At 33.1% G+C, this 25813-nt stretch overlaps 1 protein-coding gene across 2 annotated transcripts in view; it reads right to left on the bottom strand.

Moving 5' to 3' along the window:
- The window catches only part of bs (blistered), a 232296-nt gene that overhangs the window by 144487 nt on the left and 61996 nt on the right, over positions 1-25813 (bottom strand). Inside the window, exon 3 of one of the 2 annotated variants that reach the window (XM_053748437.1) lies at positions 5934-5972. The exons of the other annotated variant lie outside the window; for it this stretch is intronic. Coding sequence (XP_053604412.1) covers positions 5934-5972 — 39 coding nt within the window. The remainder of the gene's footprint in view (positions 1-5933; positions 5973-25813) is intronic. 2 annotated transcript variants of the gene reach the window in all.

The raw sequence follows: 25813 nt of genomic DNA, 5'->3' as shown, positions 1-25813 counted from the left end.
TCCATTTTAATATCAAATAAAACTCACAGGTATTTGCAAAGAACTATTAAGTCTATAGCCACTATATTCGTTTAAAGAAGTTTTATAACTACAAAACTAGCGAATTCCCTAATACTCTGAAGTATGCATTAGGTGCATAACGCACTATGCAACTAAAGGTCTTGCAGGATGCACTTCAGTAATAATGAATACCTAATACGATACAGGTGGAAATTTGCATATTTTCTACTAAAGAAGAACGCAAATTAATTTATTTTTCCAAACAAGACTTTGAATTAATTAATCACTAATATATGTTTGAGCTCATAACGTTCTTCTTTAATTACTAACTTATAAAACACCGATCACGATGCAGGACTTGAAGCTGACATCATTAAAATCAACAACATTTGTTCTACTAGTTTTGATCTAACTTTTTCAATAAAATTTAACCAACCAAAAACGTGACACAATAAAGTAAGGGATGCGCTACTACCTGCCTGAATTGTCTAGGAAATTACTTATTTCCAACATTATCATACAACCCTACTTGTCTCAACACCAAACTCATTATACTCGTATGGTGTCGATATTTGTTAAAAAAATCTACGTTTTAATCTAGTTTCTGTTATTATGCATGAGATTTACAAAACTTGCACAAAATCATGACATACTTTAACTTTATAACATATATAATAAATAGGTATATAAATTGTAAAGTAACCTTATTTGATGCAGATTTCAAAGATTCTAATGTTTTGTTAAAGGTGCTAATGATGAATAATGATATTGTAATAAAATCATTTATAAAGAAAAAATGACTGTTATATAACCTCTATTTTTTCATTTATAAATAAACACTCAACGATATTAAATACAAACAAACTTCTCTGTTATGAAAAACTTGCTTGTTACTTTAAGTAATCAAGGATTACAGTCTTTTCATTCCTCCAACTTCACATAACTAATTTCTCATGCGCTAAGCTGAAGTTCAAACATATAGTTTGATAACACGGTAATACTGAATTTATTGGGCAAATACAGGTGGATGACGATCTGTGTCCATTATACAAATATAAATAAATATATAAATATATAAGGACAAATCACACAGATTGAGCTAGCCCCAAAGTAAGTTCGAGACTTGTGTTATGGTATACTAACTCAACGATACTATATTTTATAACAAATACATATATAGATCCAAGACCCGGGTCAATCAGAAAAAGATCATTTTCCATCATGACCCGACCGGGGATCGAACCCGGGACCTCTCGGTTCAGTGGCAAGAACTTTACCACTGCGCCACCGAGGTCGTCAATATACAAAGGTCACTTTAAATAGTTAGTAGTTTTTACTAAATAAATTATTATTTATTTACCATACAGCCGGTTTCATTACACTTAACAATAAGTGTGTCTCTAGTAGTTTATTTTTTCAGTACAGAATTCGCCTTTTTTGTTTCAGTGGCATAGTTTTCTTCTTGCATTCTCCAACACATTGGCATTTATCTTGTCGTATTTGCAATATTGTTTTAGAGCGTCTCTTTAAAAAAAAATACAAAATATATTTAAAATGTAAGACAAAAATCTCATTAAATAATGAAAATTGACGTGCCGGTAACTAATGGACACCGTCTCACGAACCGCACGCATCCCGCGGGTGACAACGTTTTAACAAATTGTGCGGACTCACGCCACCTTATTCATGGTGCTAGGGTGACCATTATATTGCGAACGCCCGGACTTGCAAGCTGCAAAGTCTAGCAGTATAGTTAGTGTTGATTACAAGATATAATAATTACTAGTGTAAAACTATGGTGTTATTAAAGACGAACAAAAGAGCAAAATGAGTTTTGAAAATTAGTAGTTATTTTGTGTCCATGGGTCGTAAAATTCAATAAAGAATTGCTAAGATATAAAGTGTAAGATGCTTGTTGACATCATATCTTATAATTATACAGAGTGACTTTTGGAATTATTGTCATTACAATTTTTCAAATTTTAACAAAGACTAGAATTATTTTTACTATCTGACTTTAAAATATATAATCCAATAGGTAATGTCAATTTCATGAATGATTTTGGGAATGATTCCTTCCTCGAGAAAATTGACGGATCGTAATGACAGCTCGGACGAAACGCTCTGAGAACCAACCCATGCTCAGTCTGAATAACTTTCGTATGGCGTCCCCGAAATCGCGAAAAAAATCACAGCTATCACATACAAAATCGAATAACTAACTCGAGAAAAACGTATGAATTTAATTTAATTCAATATTTTTGTCTATTTTTTTCCAGAAACTACGAACTTTTGTCCCACCAGTCGCACATCGCGCGGTGTCCGCCCCACAGTGCGACGCGAACAAAGCCAATAACTGTAATGAAGTTTTCACTGCGCAAGATTTAACGTCCCGCCTGTCAGAATCAGCACGCTCCGAGAACTAACTACTCTGTGAACAATTTATATTGGACCTGTGGAAATACTATGGGTGTCTACGCCAGTACACCACAACACTAGGCACGTCCCGCCCGCGACCCCTCGCGCGGTGGTAGCCAATGGCTATGGAACACGACAATTTAAGTTTTATTCCTGCGCGCGCACTACAAATTTAGTTCATTTCTATTGTTTTGTTTCCTGTCATTCGATTCGATTTCTGTTTTTCATTATACCAATTTGTAAGAACAAAGAAAAATATAATCATCTAATTCTTAGCTCCAAGTATTTTATTTTAACTACCTATTAGTTCCGTAACGAACAATGGGTAATAATACTTGAAAACCTGTACAAAAAATTATATTATAAGCAAACCATATTTAGGACTAGCTTAAAGATTTTTCTGAATTTAATTTAATTTAAGAATAGGCTGTTGTGACCACTTCGTGTCAGGCGGGTGCTGTTTTCTTACTCAGTAGTATAAGAAAAAGTAAAAGAAAAATAAACAATTTACTGAGATTAAGCCAACGTGAGAACAAGATGGACGGATAACATGATGACGGAAGACCCCAGACAAGAATGCGTGGAAGAAGGTAGAGGAAGCTTTTGCCCAACAGTGGGACTCATATACCTAGTTAAAAAGTGAATATGTGTTAAAGAAAATTAAACGAAGTAGCTGTTTGAAGGGCTAACGCAAACGCCAGGACAACAAAAATTAATAGTTGATTTGAAATGTTACAATAAACTATTGTAATACTTCATCAGCAATGTAGATACAATATCATATCACACATGTACTCTACAAGAGTAGACAGGTATATTTAGTTAGTCAAAATATAAATATAGATATGCTTGTGACTATACATTGTACTTGGTAACATATATTTACACGTAACTTATTACTTTTCATGTGAGGTTTTCTTATAAATGCCTTATCTATTACACTACTAATATTCTAAATGCGAGGATTCAATTTTGTGAGGATGTATGTCGGTTTGTTACTCCTTCACGCAAAATATACTGGTCGGACTGTTATGAAATTTGATAAGTACACGGGTAGAATATAACCTGGAATAACACTACTTATACTAGCCCGAAATTCCCATGGGAGCGGAGCCCCGTGGTGCAGCTAGTTACAAATAAATGCTTTTATTACATTTTTGTAAAACAGTTTACGCTTCCACACCTCTGTGCAGTTATTTCACCTAGTTTCAGCTAATCTCCATCAGAGTAGTATAAACAATATTAACATAAACATAAATTGAGTGACATAATGCTATTTCTACAGGGTGAGTGAGCAGTTCATCATGAGGCTAGAGAAAAAGCGTTTAAAACCATTCTACACAAACTCAAAATAAATGTTTTTTCATTTACCCGTGTTCCTATGACAATTGTGGAAGGAAAATAGATTATGCGCCGACCCCATTCCAAATGGGATTTGGTTATAGTACAAGAAGTTTCACATCATGAGGAAACCTGCACAATGGTTGATTACTAGCTCGTGTGTGAAATGGCGAGGGCAATGGCAAACCACTCCAAGAAGGTTGGCAAACCACTCCACTGAAGAAGAGTTTTACCATTTTGAAATGTGTCCAACGATTCCTCTCGCTTCGTGGCCATAGAAACAGGAACGATACGGCGCTACTGTGCAATAACTCTCAATTATCGACATCAAAGCGGCTGCGCGGGCGCACGCGATCGTCCGATTGCGATTGTCGCCGCTTTGGAATAGAATTATCATTACCGCGATTTATTGTTGTTATGAATATTTAAATGTGTGCTTTATAACGAAAGAATGTTGTTAAGTTTTAAATTGTAAATATTTTTTTATCAAGGATATTTATTGTAAACATGATCATGAAGGTTGTTGGCAAAGATGTTTGCATCTTCAATTGGTTACTTCAGTATCTAAAAATAAATTGCTGAGGATAAAAAGATAGCTCCGATTTTGCAACATGCCGTTTGCTAAACGTAAACTCTCATTGTGAATGCAGTTGCTGCTTATCAGCTGTCTTTAAGCCTTTATTCCTCTCAGCCGCCTCTTACATCCGTGTGGTCATATTCTAAGGCGGTAACCACACGGATCCACGTGCCTTTGAAGCGGATTATAGATATCAATTCAAGAGCACAGATAGCATAACTGCCACAAGTCTGGTTCAATTCAAACAGCTCGTGAAAGTTAGGATTTATTACGAATATTGGCACGTAATCTTTGTGTAACATCGCACACAGTAGTTCTAGGGCAGGGGAAATTAACGAATAATTTGTCAATTTATTAAAAGTGGCTCGTGTGGCCAGTCTTTTTGGTGAACGTTATCGTACATTGCGGGCTGGAGAGGCTGGAGATAAAGAGAGAGATGGAGAGAACTCCACCGACAAGAACCTATTATTTTTAAGACCTTAGAGAGAAGAGCTGTGATTTTACAACCGCCCGCCAGCCGTTGACGTCAATCCTACTTGAGAATGCTACTGTTGCCAATCTTTTGGCAAAGTCTACCTTTAATCGCCTCGTACGAAATCCACGAGAGGATATGGAATAGTCCTATATTGCGAGGCAAGACCATTTTTACTTTTTGTATTGATGTGACGAAATCGCGTTTTTCGGCGCAGGTTAAAGTTAACGTCAAAGTTGACTGGTGCAACCCACCCTAAGTGAATTGTGATCTTGACTAGACATTTGTTACGCTAATGAGTTTTATCTAAAATCTACGCGAATTATAAGCGATATAGCTGGCCGACTTAGTAATAGCTTTTAATAGCTGAGATAATAATTAAATTACTCGGTTTTAGCTCCTCATAAGTATGTTTAGGTGTGAACATACCTGATTACCGGCGCGTGTGCTTATGTTGAAATTAACGTGTTTACTGGAAAATATTTATGAAATGAGGCTTACAAAATTTGAGGACCATTAATTTTATATATTAATTTTAATATTCTGCTTTGTTGTCTATTTTGTTTATAGAATATGGCACATAGGTACATTTTTATACCAACATCCTTGCGCAAAAAGACATCAATACTTTGAAAATAATTATTATAAAACGTTAAATCTCACTATAATATCGATAATCGGTACAAGATCATGTCGTCTCTCATTAAAGGGTCAAAGTCGCGAGATTTTACCTTCATGTAGACTTAAAAATGTCTTATACCAATTATACATAATACCAAATGTTTTAATGAGACACGCAGCGGGAAACAGGAAATTGAACTAAAGATGAGAAAAAATGCAAATTTGAATCATATATGTTTACCAGTCTTACAGAGTACGCGATAAAAAAAAATACTGAGATTTTACTATGAAATTCACGCGGGCGAAGCCGCGGGCAAAAGCTAGTGTTTTAAATAAGACAGAAGCATGGACAAAAGACACAGCTGGAGTTACATATACATCACATGTATGTTTTTAAGTGAATAATTTAATAAATGCTTATTGCCGTCTTGTTTATCTAGCAAACGGTATATCTGTATGACATATTATTTATAGTCTAGAAAAAATAAAAAGGAGACCACTTACCTTTAACAATTTCTTGGACCCGTCCGTTTCGGCGTCTTCCTGCCAGAAGAAAATTGCATTCTATATATAGTGTTAGACAAGCAGTGTTAAATGTGAAACCACACCGTGCGAGCCCGAATGACGGATGCACACTATCGGCAAATAGTTCGCCAAACTTTCAAGGTTTTAACGTACACATCTGGTTTTAATTTGCGGTAAAAAATAGATTTACAAACAAACGCTGATTCGCGAAGGCATATATATGTCTGATTTCGACGATAGTGTGTAGGAGCCATTAAGTAATATATTTACCTGAATATGGAAGTGACAATGGGATACTTGCCAATATATTTTGTTTATTAAACAAACAAAAATTGCATAAGAATAGTACGTAGCAACCAAATTAACTATTAAAAATCAAGGTTAAAATCTAGTTGTTAGTTGCACTAATCAAGTGTGACTTTAATATGAAATTAAATTTTACGTCAAATTTGACTAGTGCAGCCCGCTCTTAGTCGATTTTTAATTGGCTTATATTCCGGCAACGCGATTTTGTATTATCTTTGATATCATGCGAAATAGGGGAAATTAAAAGTTTAATTTATTGTTATCACTACAAATATGTACATATTACAGGATATCAGCTCCCTTTTTATATCTCCATTAAATTTTTAACCGATCAATGAATTGCGTCAACATTTTATTATGCTTATTTTATTAATTAGTATAGAAAAGTACTAGGCATAGTCCCTCTGACCAACATCCTATAACACGAAATTTTATTCCATAACAAAAAAGTTATTTAAGGGTATATCAAACCACTTTAATATAATGTCACTATAACAATTGAGCAGTTTGTATTGTACTGGATTTTTAATTAAAGTATGTTATATTACTTCTTAGTTTATGACAAAACTTTCAAAATTGTGTTCTATTGTCTATAGAGAGGGCTTCAATGAGGTGTCGTATGTAAGTATATTTTAAAGTGAATACATTTAAAAAATATTATAGGGCACTAAAATAATAGGGTCTAAAATACAAGGGCTTCAATGAGGTGTAAAACTGATATCCTGTCGTGTGTGCAAGCAAATTGATTATATTATCAGACATCGGGAGTTTGTAATGTTGCGATCCATCCAACACACATGCAGTTAAATTTTAAAGTTAAACTATATTATTATTAAAATTAGTCAACGCAATTATTAGGTTTTTAGACCGAATTAAGTTCTCTAAATCATATTAATTTCTAAATTTGAAATAAATAAAACTAAAAGCATTTTATTTGCGGCAGTCGGGTAAAAAAACACCAAGTATAAAATTTCAAATTTATTAAATCGATGAATTCTTCAACATTTTATAAATTCATACATATAAAAATATATACAATACACACATCTTTCTACTATTTGGATGGGAACATCTAAACAATCTCTCTTTCTCATCTGAACTTTTTTCCGATTGCTTCCTCAGCTGCAAATCGTCGAAGCCGAGGTTCCGCTGAACTTTGTAACAATAACATGCATAAAATTATGTCTTTACTAGAGCCTGTGAAAATAGAATGCACAGAATAGGTCTATGACAAAACAGACAATGAAACATACATTTAGTTATATACGTTAGTTTTGAGTTTCATTTACTTTGTGCCACCAAACAAATTTGCCACGGCGTCTGAGCGTGACGAAGTAACAAACTTACAAACTTTTGCCTTTATAATATTAATGGGATTTTTCGAACAATAAAACTATCACAAATAAACAAAACGATACGATATAAGCTTCATGAAAAAATTAATCAAAGAAATAAACATGAATATAGTTTAAATGCGTCCGTTACCAATAAACACGGTACAGCGGAGTATTAACAAAATTTCAATCAATATAGCTTTAGCAGGCCGTGTGCCGACAACGATACCATTAATTAATCTTCATTTTGATCCTGGCCCAAAAATTGTAACTGTTTAAAACGGGCCCCGAATTTCTAATTTTAATTCCTGTCATGTCATTGTATTGTATTTTTAGGAAATTAAAAGAAAATAAATGTTATCATAGTCTATAATAGTACATAGTATCGTATGCATAGTATATAGTTGTAGAAAAAAAACTGCTTTAACTACATATTACATAAATCATTCTACATGAAGTTAATAAACACTACAGCATTCCACACGAAGTTCTTAAAGTTAGTAGGTATAACTAAAACGAAATATCTTTTACATAATTTTATTCAATTACAACATGGATATTTTATTTACTTTACTACGCAATAAATAATATTATGTTTGTATGAACTAGTTAGAAAAATAATGGGACAGGTTGAAATTATGGGGCAGAATTTTGTTTGCGAGACAGAACGCGAAATCAATTTGATCGCGATAAATACTGACCGTAAAATTAATAAACCCGGCTCGTCAGTTCTCAATGGATTGAACTTGGTCACGCGTATTGATGAATGAAATTGAGTTATAAATGGTTTTAGCAAATCTGTACAAAATAATTTTTAAATTATGCAGGATCAATATATCAATTTCAAAATTTTAATTGTGCAGTAATATGGTAATATTGAAATGACATAGCAATAATTTAATAGACTCGTACCAAAATGTTACTTTATGTGTAGAGTCGGCAAAAAGTAGCCATCTCCAGCTCTCGAACCAACTCCATACCAAAAATCACCTCAATCCATTGCTCCCTTTTTACTTGAAAGACGGACAAACAAACACACTTTCACATTTATATTATTAGTATGGATGGTTTCATTGTAATGTTAAAATAATATAACAAAAACAGTAATTTCACGAAGTCCTATAAAAGAGCACACTTCATATAAAGAAGGGTAAAATGCGATGTTTTCTATATCAGATGACTTATGCCCAGTGGTCTGCGACCTACGACCTACATAGCAGCTGCGAGCCTTGGTCTCGGCGTCAGTACAGCATATCTGACTGGTTACTTACACTAATTGCGGTTGAAACGCGGCTAACCTGTCCTAAGGTTGAAAAAACTATCTCGTTTGCTTTAATTTTTTTTATAAAAATACGCCTCAGTTTTACGAAGGTTCGATTTTGGGCCAGGCCGAAAATCATATCGATTTAGCGCTAGAGAAAAATAATTTCGGGTACACTGTCCATTTTTCCGCCCGACTCAGAAACTGAGTGATATTCGCAGTTGCTTTTTCGTGAAAACAATAATCAATATATTACGAGTAAGCCTTGCAATAAAAATACAGTTAGTACACACTCAACACACGCTCCATAAGCACACTAGGCATGTCGATTTTACACACTTTACAAATGAAATTTAGAACGACTTCTCACTCCCTCACTGATATTTTGAAAGTAGGTGATGCCCGATTTAATAGACAGAGTAATAAAAACCATTGTTCACTCAATGCACCACAATAAAATTAGTCAAGTTAACACAAAATAAAATAAAGAAGTCAGCCCGGTTTAAAATCGCAAACTCTCAAAAAAGTTGAGCTGATAAATGAGGGATGATATTTAGGAGTGCGAACCCTTTGCCCGAAGCTTAACGACTGAGGGGCAACCAAGAAAACGCTCAAATTGAAGGGATATTAGGAATCCCAAAGCATGCGTTACATAACCTACAAATAAAGCCAGCTCGAATTCAAAATTTCAAAATTAGGTTAAAAATTCTTTATTCAATTTAGAACGATATACATTACTTATTGACATCACAAAAATTACTTAAACTAAGTTTACTCCCGACTTCCACAGCGCAATGTCTGAACAGGCTCAAAATATTCTTCTAATCATAATTTTATTTTATGTAAACATTACATATAATAAAATATTGAAAATATAGTAAGCATGCTTAATATTTATTAAGACATTCAATGCTCAATCCCACAGTAAACTTTTACGAAAGCAAGTAAGTCTTTTATCATAAAGTTTATGTTTATATCGAGGAGTCAAAGGTTCGAATATTTTATATGATTCTTACATACTTTAAAGTCTACACGGCCTACGTATAATATTGGCATATTGTAGAAGTCACTTTGTTAAAATACAAATGAATAAGTACATCAAGAAATTTTCGATAGTAGTCATATATCATTATAATTTTAAGGGCCATTTTTTAAATATTTTTGACACATAAACACAGCATGCTACTACCAACCTTTACTCACACCTGTCCAATACGAACCTGCAAATACAATAAAATTTTTATAAGAAATTAATACACAGTACAGCAGTCGGTAGCATCTATAAAAATATTTTTGCGTTAACGTGAAACAGGCAGACAATTAGGTGATTGTAATGTCGACAAAGTATAGACAGTACGGAAATATAGCAGTGTAATAATTAAACTTTATATGGAAATTTCCAAAGGTTCATCAAGGTGACGTATAAATAACATAATAAAATAATCTTGACTTATAATAATAAGAATAGTTTATCTAAGACTTTCATAAAAAACACATAAATCTACAACAAAAAATACCTACTTTTGGTGTAGATTCCTTTCCTAAAGATAACCTTCTTACCTCTGACCTTTTAAACTCTGCTTCAAATAAAATATTATATCAAAAAGCATACGCTTTTCGTCTAAATAAAAATACATTTAGATCGCTGCCCATCGCTATGCGTGGCCTCCGATCTATTCCAACAGAATTGTAAGTATTGAGCCTCGATGTCTTAAACAACCCAAATTCAAAATTCCAATTCAATGGACTAATGAGTTCTTTAAGACCTACTTTTTGCGCGTTTATTGTATAGAGTTTCTTACATATTAAAATAATTCTTTGGAGACTTCATATTTGTGTTGTTTTATGTTCCAGAGCTGCATAAAGCTTTATTTCTATACTACACTATATTTTGACATAATGCTCCTATCAATATTCATGCGATCGCGTCAATATGAGGGCAATTTATACTCATTTTTAATACTAAAGGCGTGGTTGACAATTGCTTAGAATTTGCACCGACATTACGGCGAGAATAACCGGTTGTGAATTTTATTATGGAAAATGTATGGAAAATTTACGGAAAGATCAAAAACACAGGTTAATTTTTCTAACACTAACCGATTTGTTTACAATATTGTAAATTCACAATACCTTTAGATAAATAGCATGTGTTTTTGTAATAAACTATATGGCACTAAAGTAAGAACACAGGTATACCTACATTAAAATTAATAAAACAAAGACACATGTTCAGAATTTGTGTTAGATACACTGGCCACTGAGAAAATAATAGGTCACGATGTATTCTCGGTTTAAATATTTTTTCATACTGACAGATGTGATTCCCGCCTTTTGCTTTTAACATGTAATTATGTAATTTATATTTTAGGAAGGTTTTATACAATTAAATTACCACTAAAAGTTAGTTTAATTTATTATCGACCAACTAATTGATCAATACATGTAGCCTCAGCATATTTGTCATTGATTAAAGTAAAATTCTTGTAAATCTTATAGTATTGACTATGCTTTTTATAATTTATCTCCAGTATATTATAATTTATATATTTTTATTATAACTTATTACTCTAACTCCTAATTACCTTATCTGATTTAGCTGCGTGGGGTATCGTTAGGACCCCTACCTTATCCCGGTTGTCATAATCATGTTAATATATTTATTACATTAGTTGTTTAAAGTAATCGATGCATCCTGAACCAGGCAGGTGAGCAAACAGAGCCTATTAGCTGTATAAATGCTTAGGTGGTTGTTAAGTAAATAAAAAAATGCTTCAACTCCTTTTATAATTCCTAGGAGATTAACGTTAAACATGATACGATATAAACCTGCTTCATTATCTTAATAATATTATTTTTGCGAAAATTTGAATGTTTCTTATTCAATTACACACGTGTCGTTTGTTGAGCAGCTTTTGATTTAGTTTTGGTACACGAGTAGAGTTAAAACTGAGACAGTTACTTAATAGAAATATTTTATGGCGAAAAATTTTGTTGTATTAAGAAACGTATTTATTCAGAAATAAATAAGAATACTTTTTTTTACTATATATTACGCTGTAAATAATGTAGAAAATATGATAATTTATAATAATAAAATAAGAAAAGTAATGTGCTACAGCGCGGTTTCACAAAAATTGAATTTTACAGCGACTCTTACATTACATGTACTTTTATTTTATTTTTTTGTGAATTTAAAAGACAACTACAACTTAAATATAAGATATATTCAAGAATATACTCTATTACATAATGCTCTCTTCAGATAATGGTGCCTTGGACAATGTCTGGTCACCTCCGAAAAAATATTGTATAATGTTCTTAAAAAACGATTCACACGTGTGTACGGTCGGCAGAAATGATTTCATTTCAGTTATATAATGTTAGAGTATACATAATACTTATTTTGTCCATAAAGTATCTTTATAATGGAGACGATCAAAGTCATCTCACTTTTAGTTTTGAAGTGTTAAAAGTCGACTTGAACATATTAAAACTTAAGCCAAATCTGTACGAACAAAAATAATACTAAAACATCATAATTTCTAGTATGTTGTTGTGATATAGCGATAAATCGGTGATGTCTTACAGCTTATGAAGAGTCTGTCTACATATAGTTAGGTACTAACAATAAATTTGGATCCAAGACATCTGAGTAAAAATCATTCTATTTTTTTATTATTAGCTCTCGTCCTTTTTTACTATTACTCTAGTTTTTTATTTCTATTGCGTAATAGAAAAATTAAGGAATATGAAACAAAATAATTATTGCATTGTAATTATTTTGTTTCATATTCCTTAATTTTTCTAATTTTTCTAATTTTCTTTAATTCAGAATTATACATATAGTTTAATGCCCACTTTTAATAAATAAAAACATCTGCTCATGAAAAAATAAACAAGAAATTAATAAAGACGAATACACGTAATTAAAAATTTGAATAAATATATGCAAAAAGTATTCCAACTTAGAACAGATGTTCTAAGGATTACGCTGAGGCATTAGTTTAAATAAAAACGTCTTAGCCCTTAATCTATTATAGCAATTAACAAGTATAACGAATTACAGCTATTAGCTGAGAAGCTGTTGTGAAATACATAGCGTGCCTTTTTATCCATTCAGAAATACTATCCCACGATTACTTTATCTGGAACAGGGCTATTTAAACATTCAGATGTTTTAACAATATCCTCGCCTTTTTAATTACGATTAAAAATTAATTAATCAAGTTGAAAAAATAACAGATTCTTAAGACGAGACTATGAAAAAACATTAGTCGATTTATCAGCAAATATTTCATGATGTGCAATAAATAAAATTACTCGTTTGAACTAGATTCTGAACTAGATTCTAATGTAATATGCCGGGTTGTAAATTCGAGCATGTAATATGAGCAGTTTTTGGTGTAAAACACAAAAAGTAAAGGGTTCTTACCATTCGTAATGTCTAAGGAAAATCAGTTGGTAATTGACCGAGCGAGCGTAGCGAGCAGGCTCTAACATTCTACTTGGGGCAAAAATAATTTTTTTGTATGTATGTTTGTTTGTTTGTAAAGCGATAACTTTCGAAACGAAATTTAAAAAGTATGTAGAATATGTCAAAAGAATTTTTAACTTCGTGGGGCATCAAAATCGGTTCAGTCGTTTTCGCAATATTCACAATTTTGTAAGAAAATATTGTGTTCGCGAGGTCTAAGTTCGCGGCGAACAACTAGTTCTCAACAATTTCACCGATTGCACAAAAGACTAGCATAGCATTAACCTTACCTAATAACTTTATAATAAATAAATAATAATAAATATATTAGGACAAACCACACAGATTGAGCTAGCCCCAAGGTAAGTTCGAGACTTGTGTTATGGGATACTAACTCAACGATACTATATTTTATAACAAATACATATATAGATAAACATCCAAGACCCGGGCCAATCAGAAAAATATCGTTTTCCATTATGACCCGACCGGGGATCGAACCCGGGACCTCTCGGTTCAATGGCAAGAACTTTACCACTGCGCCACCGAGGTCGTCTTTATATCTTAAAATAGAAGAAAAACCATGTTTTTATCTTTATGTTATTAGCTCTTATTGACAGTCTTTATTCTAGTAGCTCCTATTGAAACCAGTAGTGTTGATAACAATACACTCGATAGGAAGACCAGTAGGTTCCCCTTCTTCAAAGAAACTTTTGAACTGAAACTTGATATTTAAAGAAAACTTTAAATTAATGATTTTAAGGACTAATATAATTCTGGTAATTTAACAAAGTTTTTTTTAGATTTTCTATGAACATATGTAAAACTCCAAAAGAAACGGAAACGTGTAAAAATGAATCTGCTGACGGTACAGCTATGACACACAATAATATGTCCGCATACATTTATCATCATAAGAGCACACACATTGTGTGAGGCGACGCGGGGCAACAATAGTCTTGCTGGACTACAACGACCACCATCTGTCATCATTTCCCATTGTAAAACCACTTCTATTACAACAACAACTAGGTTGAAAATTGTCCAAGATTATAATCTACAACATTGTGAGTTTTCACCATTCGAAATTCAGTTTAAAGTGATTAAAAATAGAGTCGAAATTAGGCTGTGTTTTGGGAGGTTTATTTGGATGTATGAAGGATTTGTACGTGTCCGACTAAATTTTGGTATTGTCGTGTTATTTACAGCTTGCACAACTAAGAGCTATATGAGCACGGAATTAGATCGGGCAGCTGAGCTGTCTGCCGCTCTTTATACTTTGACATTTTATCTATAGGTACTCCATTTTCTATACTATTATTATAAAGAGGTAAGCGTTTGTGAGTTTGTATGTATGAGGCGGGTAATCACCGACCGAAACCACCGAAACGATTTCAAAAATTATTTCACCATTTGAAAAATACATTATTCAAGATTGTTATAGACAATATTTTATCTCAAAATTCCCACAGGAGCGAAGCCCCGGGCAACATCAAGTTGATCAATGCTATATTTCTGTATGATGTTATGGTTGCCTGGTAGTGAATGCCATATGGCGTTCAGTACACCATCATCTTAGCCCTTTTTAGGCCACTGCTAAGCATAGACCTCTCTTCTTTTACGCCGACCTTCTTCGTCCTATGTTAATCTAATCTCAAGTACGAACTGCTGCTTTGACCATGTCATCTGCGAGACAGTATGACATCTTGCGTCGCTTGCGGAGTAAACAGAGGCAAAAGTTATTAAACTCAAAGCTTGGTGGTGGACCACAGTCCACCAATATATAGTGTGTAGTGTATATATAATATATATATAATTAATTATAGTTTTACTTGAGTGAAGCCGGGATTTGCCGCTAGTATAGTTGTAATTGTAAGAGACAATTATACACATAATAGGCTAGTTGCCTTTTTTTGTTTTGATGACTATTCAAAGGCTCTTATGTCATTAGAAACACCAGTGAAAAAAATGCTGTGATAATATTTATGTGATAATGACAATACATTCAAAGATATGACAAAAATAAAATCACACATTTTTGGACTCGTCCAAACGCTCCGTGCTAAATGACACGAACAAGTGACGTCACAACGTGCGAAAATGTTCGCGAAGAAAGATATGTTTGTTCGACAACTACATTTAATATTACGTTTATGGTGATGATTTCTTAATAAAAGTTGTTTCAAATTTTTTGTTATTTATGATGGTTAAATTTATTCTTATAATTTCATACTTTTTGAAAATGGACTTTCCAACCAACTTTAAATCTTCGAATTTAGATCCAGCTGCATTGTTATGTATTAGTCTATGAATTATCATAATGACCCTAAATATATCTATTTTATCTAGATTATACATATTTTTTACAATTCTCTGACCTTGGCAACTACCCTATTCAGTTAACATTTTCAACAGTCATAGCAATGCTATTTAAAAAAAAAAACGCCAAACCTCAATCAGAATTTAAGTACCTCAGTAGCTTTATTACGAATTAATAATGCAGTAGCAGCGGCTATATAATAAGAAGTATTAATTTTTAACAGAATTTTGGTAGGCGTGCTAACCCTACCCTGCAACTATCAAATATAAATATAATTTTATCATTTAAGTTTTCTTTATAAAACCAACTTGTACACCCAATGTTATTGCATATAAACTAATTCGTGTTGACGCAAAATACCAACAAGTTAGTTATATCACAAGTTATATCGTAACTCATTTTTTCCTTTTGCTTTAAATTAAAATCGACCTACATGATCATTGCAAATCAATGGACATACAGCCAACATTTACTCTTGTTCTTGCCATTAAATTTCAACTTCATATCATACATCTCAACAGCCATTACGTCGTAAAATTTTATTTGAAAATTTATGCACATAACGCGCGCCTTCTCTTTCGCACTTCAACGTGTTAGACAAAGAGGTCGGAGCGTATTAAATTAAATTCTACAGCTGAATTAATGTTGGTTTTCTTAAAGTAAACAGAGGGTGAGAGAAGTATATTGCCGTATGATTTTGGGACATACAAACTTGGAATTATTTTGAACATTCTCTGTAAAATTCAATTTGAAATTTCGACTTTATTATCAGAGAATAAGGTGGAATTTCGGCTGGAGTTTGACGCTAGTTTGAAACTGTGTCATTATCGGTTTTCTGAAGAGCGATTAGTGATGTGATGTTACAATTATCTTGTTATAACGATGTGGGGAATGCGGTTTTATCACTGATGGGTTTTGAGATAAACCAATTTCTTTAACGAATAGAAACCAGAAATATCATCTTTGGATATTATATATATAGCATTCAAAAGCACTTCATAATTCATAAATTAAAATGAAAAGCGCACTTCTCGACATTTCGTGCCTATGATTTATGATATGTATTTAGTTATCAGAAATAATAAGATTTGTTATAAAATCCTAATCTCAAAATCGTCAACGGCAACGGCAGTAATCTGAATATTATGCCCATAATATACCACACAAATAAAGATTTCAGCGACGGCGATAGATCTTTCAAAATGAATACCTAAAAGTTTAAAAGTACTAGTTATATTCTACAAACGTTCCAATTAAATGAGGAGCAACCACAGTCAACAGCGATCTGCTTTCTAGTCGAACGACTTATAAAACTGGTGTCAGAGTATATCAAGACGTTAAATACAAAACGCCACCTAACGGCAAAAGTAGTCAACACCATAAATATATATTTTCACATTTTACCCATTAAGCTATCAGAGAGCGGAAGCAAGAATCTCAGAGGCGTTTAAATGGCTTGAAAAATTCTGAAACACGTTGCCAATTGTTGACTAATAAAACAATGTTCAACTACTGCATCGTCCCTGCCAAGATATCGGCATTGTCGTGTGCGTTTCATTCCACATAATGCCTCCGCGCAAATCTGGCTCTTAAATTTATAGAAATAATTTTATACGAGTATAAATTCAAGCCATATAACGTAAAGCAAGTTTTAAAACAGCATGTTTCTATTGGACGATTTGATATGCCATAACATACAGTCAACGGCAGAACAAGCTACCAAAATTCATCACTACACCATTGTATTAAAGGTAATCAATAAATATGGTACCTTAAGTAGTTGACTGTACCTATAATTCGCCATAAGATAGAACGTGATTGTCGCCAGGCCACCTATTCATCTCTAATCGCCTGACAGTTTTACTTGTTCCCTAACACTCGTACCATAAAATTTTAACCGTCGTCGGCAGAAACAAAAGGGTAGCGATGGCTGCGATGCGCTTGCGATCACTTTCCCCGGTTCACGGAAATTAAATTTCTTAGTAATTATCGCCTTAGTCGCGTCCTACGTGTTAACGCAGTAACTCAAAAGATAATGACACGCCGGTGCCGATCTGTAGGATGCGCAACTGCAATTTTTCAGAGTCAGCCGCAAGTTATAAGCTCCTAGCAGAAACACTATGATTTTGTTACAAAAATTTCATTTTTAATACAAGCTTTTTATGGTCGTCAGATAGATCTTGTTTAATTCAAAGCGTGTCAAAAAATATCTTGTCTCTGTTTTAAATCATTGAGGAATTCCCTTCTGAGAGCCTACTCAGGGTGCACCACCAGACCCTGCATATCTTAATAATGATAGATAGATAGATAGATAAAAACTTTATTTGTAGCCACAGTACACACACATACATCAATGTTAATACAAAAAAATAACTGACACAATAAACGGGTAAATAACAATCACACATAAGAAATGTGTATGTGTGCTGCAGCAATACAAAAAGGTCATGGCTCAACGATGATGTTGCTCCTAGGGGAGCAACGCGTTGATTTTCAGCCATAGCCACAGTAATGCATATCAGCTCCATCGGTTGAAGAGTTTTGTTTTTATTATTAGATGATTCAAAATGCTAATAATAAAAACAAAAACTTGTAAAAACAACAGATTTATTAAAGTTAAAAGAAAGTAAAGTATGTGTATAATAAGTTTGTGAATAACTTTAGAATCAGAAGTAAAACCTTAAGTTGAGTACATAATTCTAACTGTTCTCAATCAATCAAACATTAGATCAATGAAGGGGAACCAGCCACACTGCCGAGAAGTGAGATACCTTCAATCCCTAATAACTGTTATATGACACTAAACAATAACTAATTACAAGAACAAGAAAATGTCAAGGTCCGGAGAAGACAGTCACACACAGTTTAGAAAACTTTCGAACGCTCACCGTCCGTCACTCACACCGCCTCGTAACAACGCAACCGTCCATTACCTCCCGAGTTTCGGATAATTACGTACTGATAAAGCAAGCAAATTGTCCGCGAATTATCCACCTGTGATGAATATCATTCCGTGTCCCAGAAAACGGCCTTTATTGCAGACGAACTGTCATCTTAATTTCGTGTTAACTTGGCATTCGAAGATGTACGCTCATTACGAAAGTCCTATCATTATATCGGGAAAAATACGCAATGAAATACCAGCTACTGGTAAACGTGTTGTCATTATAAAATTCCGTACGGTAAAATAGATGGAATTGATTGACAAATGTGTTTATATAAGGAAATTTATTGATGCATTTTACTGGCAACAGCACTTTCAAAGGAAAATGTTGTTATTGACATTATCTGTTAATACATCATCATTATCTGCCAATATTCAAGGGATTCTTGCAAAATGTATTCTCTATTTACAATTAAGAATCTCCAGTCTAATCACCATCATTCTCATTTCCGTTACGTTCCCAGATAAATAAATAAATCTATTAGGAAAAATTACATAGATTGAGCCAGCCCCAAAGTAAGTTCTAGACTTGTGTTATGGCATACTAACTCAACGATACTATAACCTTAAAATTTGGAAGATTTTGAAGACTGAATTAATGACCGGGGGGCTTTTTTGGTTTATTGATTTATTAAATATGTAATTAATTATATCATTCATATATAAGATTCTATCATGTTAAACTCTTAATACGGGAACACTGATTTCACATTTAATTGGTCAAAAGGACGTTAATGAAATTCCATCAGTTACTATCGTGTTAGCTCTTAATCGTGAGTACTCGTGTGTCATTAAATCGGCCGACGTTTCTATCATATCATTAAAAGCAATAATTCGCACTAATTGCGGTAAAGCATGCTATCACTTTATGTAACGGCCTGTTTCTTAAGTCCTGGTATGAAGAAGATACGTTGATGATATGCTGCTATCAGACACACGTAATGGTAATGACTTAATTCGAAGATGACGCAGCAGCGTACATGGGCGACCGTTCGGCCGAAACTGGACTGGTTTCAAACCGTCGAGTCGCAATCTGAAAATCAGTGTATTGCTCCTAGAGTAATAACATCACTGAGTTGTGGCCTGTTTAGATTACTGCAGCACACACACCCATAATCACTATTTGTACTTACCGACGTTTTGTTTTTTTTTTAATCTTAATTTTCTTTTTTGGTTTTTATGTCTGTAGTTTTTTGTTTAAATTTATTTCTATTCTATTCTATTCTATAATCCAAAACCGATCAAATCGGTACTACATGCTCGACGTCCCAGATATATGACGTTTAAAAAAGTTTATTAAGTAGATTATAAAGAGTATATTTAATTAAGGACGGGTAGATGTTTAAATTGAAACAATGTGTGTATGAAAAGAGAAATCATAAACTATTTTGTTTGAACATAATACTAGCTTTTGCCCGCGATTTCACCCGCGTTTATTACGTGCGTCAGCTAATAACTAATTTTTGTCTATATCTCAAGTTCTGTAAGCAACGTATCGCGATGAAACGCTATAGATTTTAAATTAGACCATCTGCTATATAATTTTCAAACCGCATTAAATTATATCCAGTAGTTTTTGCGTGATGAGCGAACAAACATACAGACATATAGACAATAATTCTAAAAAAACATTGTTTTGCCTTATTTTAGTATTTATTATATATCATATAATCATAAATATTTTTCTTTAGTATGTCCTATGTACAGACATAGCCCACTTACTGTTTTATTATATGTATAGATTAAATCTTACAAATGACAACCATAGCTATTCACACTGATACTCAAAGTGAAATTGTATATGAATTTGCCGCTAAGATCTGACTTCTTCTTAGCGTGTCGACTCGGCTTAATTTGTAAGGACCAATATGACGTCACCGATAGATCTGACGGATTATTTAAAGACGTCCTGGGTTATTTTAATGCAAGGTTTTGGGTCTACTACTATTCCCATAATATCATCCCTCACTCCATCCATCTCGTTTCGTCTATTGAGCTATAACTGTGCGGTATGAACGCTGTGTAGGAGGCTTGTTGCTTTCTACAGTTTCACTTCAGTCGAGTAATCGATTGTTTGATGTATCACTTTCGATTGATTTTAATCGAAACTAGTCTAGCAAGGCATTGTTAATATTAACCGCAATGCAATAACATTTGTTGAATTACTAACAAACAGATTTGTTTGCAAAATAAATAAAGATTCGTTTTATTTGAATGGGTTAATTTATAACTTTCAAAAAGTTATGAATTAACCCATTAAATAATTAAATATATGTTGTACTTGACACATTGCAATACTCGTACAGTTAGAGATATAGTAAGAAGTTGTTGCACAGAACTATTTATCAAAAATTGTTTAGTTATTTAAAATGTGTCTTAAAAAGGAGTAATAACAAATATTCCTTAAGAAAAACATTCATACCACAATAGATAACTCATAAATCTACGCCTACAATGAAAAAAAACCGTGTATTGATCATCTTTAGTGCCATTTCATCAAATACCCTCTTTTGGTAATACAAAAAACCAATATTAATGTCAGCATTTAACTCTAAATTATACTATCTTTCAAAAGTCCAGTTAATGTTACAAATTATACAGAAGTCCAAATATAACGTAAACAGTTATCTGAGAAATTGTCTACAAAAGTGTTAACGAGCCAGACCAAATACAGCACTCGTGTTAAGCGTACAACTTATTGTTAATAGCACCTTAGACCTCTTTATTAAATACTAATAAATTTGAACTGTAAGATTATTTGTGGGCGCTGGTAACTCATCATAAATAATTAAGTAATTAACAAACTAGGAGCATAAAATAAGGAACTTATCGCCTGGTGTGGGCAGTATGAATAATTTAAAATTGCCATTTTTTCGCTGGCATCCCACGGCCAGATTAGTCAGTAATTCGACATTCTCGGCCCACGGCCCCTCAGTTATTAACATAAAATGCTACAATTCATTGTGTAATAAATGCGAATCTCGATTTTATCTAGTATCAGGACGTCGATGAATAAAATTTCGCGACGTATTTTTCGTCAAACAAATATTTGTTGCCAATAAACCAATATTGGTTGGTCCAGACTTAGTTTGGCCAATATTGACCCAACGCGAGTCGCAAATCGCTTGGCCCAACACTGGGCTTCTTATAAGCAAGTTGGATAAGTACATAAAACGGGATATATTTTAAGTTTTCAACTTCATTCAGAGCATTTACACCCTCGCATTGAATTTTACGACTGCAGAGCAAACGTGACACTTTTTACTGCTGGACTACATTGGCGTAAAAAAATTTTATACTCTAGTAAGAGAATCTTGTTGTATATTATTTATTCATCAATAGTGTTTACTTTTAAAGTTAGAATTAAATAACACGTGTCATCACGCAATTATATGCATAGCGGTCAGATATTGCTTAAGCAAACTCGTTCTCTGAATTTACATTACACTAACTGCGCCCCGGGGCTTAGCTCCCGTGGGAACTTCGGGATAAAAGTATCATATGTGTTATTCCAGATTATATTCTACCCGTGTACCAAATTTCATAACAATCTGGTTTCGCGTGAAAGAGTAACAAACATACATCCTCACATTTATAATACAAGTAGGGATTATAAAAACTAATCGCAAACCAAAGAGAGGTCTAGAGAGACTTCAATTATGGAAAGAAAGACTCCAAAAACATACTATCAAAACATCGGATTCTGTAACAACTCATTAACAAATAGTATAATATTATTTGTAATAAAAACTTTCATCGCCCCTTTTTAGTTTTCCGTTTGTTTGAAAAAGTAGCCTACGTTAGAACTCTGGTCTTTAACTACACGCATAACCGCTAAGCATACTCTCGTATACGTCAATACTTTAGTACTATTAATAGTAAAATTTCTTTCATAATCCACTTTTGCGTCTAAATTTGTGTTCAGATATAGGTATAGGTTTATCCAACGTAAAAGGAAGTAACACCAACTCAAATTGAATTCAATCCAGAAATATCTATAGAGAAGTATTGTTTATTAATATAATTTTGATAATCACAACTATAACTAACACAAAGGGACCGCGCAGTATTCCTATCTCCAGAATTCGCTCTCTAATTTTCCGTTAACAATAAACACGGGCGAGCACTAACGCGCATTACGCACAGCGCATGCGCCGTGCGCTATCTCGATGCCTAACTATTGCTGTACATTGCTGGATTACAGGAATGTAATTTTGTTTAGAAAAAGAAAGCTTATTTTGCTATATGCATGTCACACATGATTTTTAAACAAAATTTTAATAATCAGCTGAAAAAAAACTTTTTTGTTTTTTTTTTTTTTCATCTCATAAACAAAGCTTATGTTTATATTATCTCATTGAAATAAATGGTTCTAGTGAAAAATCAATTTATTCAAATACAGTGTGTCGATTTTTGCCCATATCCGCGGGCAATATGGAAGTCAAATTTTTCATATTATGTAATGTAATTTGAGTCAAAATTTACAATGGAATAATAGAAAATATGCTAATTGTGTTAATACAATCTTGTTGTTGGTCTTGAGATAATAAGTTGGTTGGAATTTGTAACACAGGTTGGATTATCTTAATACGTACTATGCTACCAGACAGCATGTTTTGCAAGATCTAACTGAGGAAGCCGAGACCGTACGAAGTGTACAAATAAAGTAAGAAATCAGACATTCGTTCCGCTCAGATGAGAGAACGTAGAACGCATCATAGAACGTATGACTAACTAGTCTACATACATCACAAAAACAGTTCAAATTCCACTTAATATATACATAGTTATATAGTGTACATAAAATTAATTAACCGTGCAATGTACTCCGTCCAGAGCCAACGCAAAGACAATAAAAAGCAAACGTCACAGATAATTGTCGCAAGCGCCATATCGCCCTAGATAACACAGAGTATTGTCCATTCTCAGATCTCACAATGCAAGGAATATTTCTAATTAGCCTCTGTTTATGACCGCCTCCATTGTTGAAAGAATGAGATAGTTATCTGTTTGTAAATGAGATTTGCGATGCGGTCTTGTATGAGCTTTGTTCAGCTGAAATACTATCTCTGAGGACAATGTTGGTTTTTTTTTGGATGATGTTTTCTTGGATATTTTTGCGTGTTTCGCCTGCTTGTATCATACAATACGTACAGTGAATCACAATATTGCAAGTTCGTCTTTTAATAATGTGATCTCGGTAGCATCGATTTCATTGATCGAATTCGTGAATCTCAAATAACACAATTCGATGTTTTAGTAAGAAAGAATAGAAGGAATCACCTAACCATAGATATTTTTTGCAAAATTTTATGGCTAGATAAAACCAAACAATAAACATCAACGATGTCCACAAAAACGTATAATTAACGATATCAGAAAATAACGCATGCGCTACTCCGTCGTACAGTGACGTTTACTATCATACAATATATTACATTTCGTCCGCTGACAGCCTCTCAAGGGCTACACGAACGTAATACTACCCTCGTTCATATTTATGAGAAGGGATGGTCAGTCCAATATCTTCCGAGGAATTTCTGATGCAAATAAGGTTGTGTATAAAATATGCCCCGAGAAGAATTTCTCGGTAGTGAGTTGTTTGATATATTTTATTATACAGCATTACATCTAAGTCAGAGTTCTTAATTATATTATAAATGCGCAATTTTTTACGTATTATATCAACGCCGAATATTGCCACGGTTCGCCAAAACTATAAAAGAAACTACAAGTAAATAAAAAATGACACTTAATGTTGACTTAAAACACTTTGAGTCAATATAATAAAATTAACGTAATTTAATAAAATTAATTAGCGTCAAACGGTCAGGTGTATACAGCCGCAAAAAAGACTAAATTAATAAGATAATAAAACAGTTAACACTTTGAATAGTTTAAGCTAATCTTTTACAACTGTTATATACATTTGTTTACCGACAAGTTGATAAATATCGCTAAATAAAAGTAATTTCACGCAAATTATAAAGAGATTACATAGACGGGGAGTCACGCTAGAAATCAATTAGGCTAAACGGATTGCTTGGGTGGATGCACTTAGCATAATGCTCCAGTTTGTCCACGTCACCTGGCTAACTGGTAATTGGTAATTTTACCCTCACCTCAGGCTTCGAAGCCATTTTCATGGCTATCAAAATTATGCCTTTTAATTTTATGTTCGATGTTAATAAAAAATATCACTTCATAAACTTTTTTCTTGAGATAGTTTCAAAGCAGAATTTTTTCATACACCTGCAGCTGTCTGATCAACAGTTTTTTTTTTACTATAATGTTCAAATTCATTGGTACATAATTATATTCAACAAAATATAAATAGACTCATTTAATTATACTTAGTCCATTACCATATATTAATTTTGACGTGTCTAATATCAAAGAGCAAAAATTGATTGCTCGTCGAATACGAACGCTAATCAATTTATGTGCTTTTATAAAGCATTTTAGAGAAGTAAAATATGACAGAACGAAATGAAAGGGCAAGACCCACAAAAGGTTGCAGATAATGCAGGAATTAAGTAAAAAAAAAAAGAATAAAAGCATAACGTCAACCAAAAAACACCGATAACATTGATCATTCACAGTTAATTCTTTTAAAATTAAATTAAAATGTCACATTTTAGATATTCAAAAGTCAAAATCAGCTTTTATTTATTAATTTTTCAATTGATGGATTTTGCATTATTATTGTCAAACTAGAAATATTTTGTGCGGCTACAGTGTATTTATTATTTATTATTATTATTGTATTTATTTTATTTTCTCATCATGGTGCCCACGGAAGACCAGCGTTGTGGCATATACCTCGACAAATGCTGAGTGGCCACCATTTTGGTACACAACATTGTTATAGGATTTAATGTTTCTGTTTTTGTAATGTTATTTTGAACGAAATTTTTTTTTCTTTCTTTCTTTTCTTTAAACACATATAAAATCTTAACAGTTATCAAATAACTCGTACACACAAGTACCAATAAATTATAACAATATAGACGATTATGTATATAAAAACCTACTTTCCAACTCATACGCATAAAGTTGGTAACAAATAGAGCGTAAAACTCCTGGAAGCAGTAACAGTCATTTCTATTTTTCAAAACCATACATCGCTTTTTGCTCACGAGGGGATAAAAGTTTATGCACGGGTTGAAGTATTTATTGGTTGTATGAGTGAATGGAACAGCCTGCTGAGAGGTTCC

Source organism: Plodia interpunctella, chromosome 8 (genome assembly GCF_027563975.2).
Source record: "Plodia interpunctella isolate USDA-ARS_2022_Savannah chromosome 8, ilPloInte3.2, whole genome shotgun sequence".
Taxonomy (NCBI): Eukaryota; Metazoa; Arthropoda; class Insecta; order Lepidoptera; family Pyralidae; genus Plodia; species Plodia interpunctella.
The sequence above is the reverse complement of the archived record's forward strand: the minus strand, read 5'-3'. Positions and strand labels throughout refer to the sequence as shown.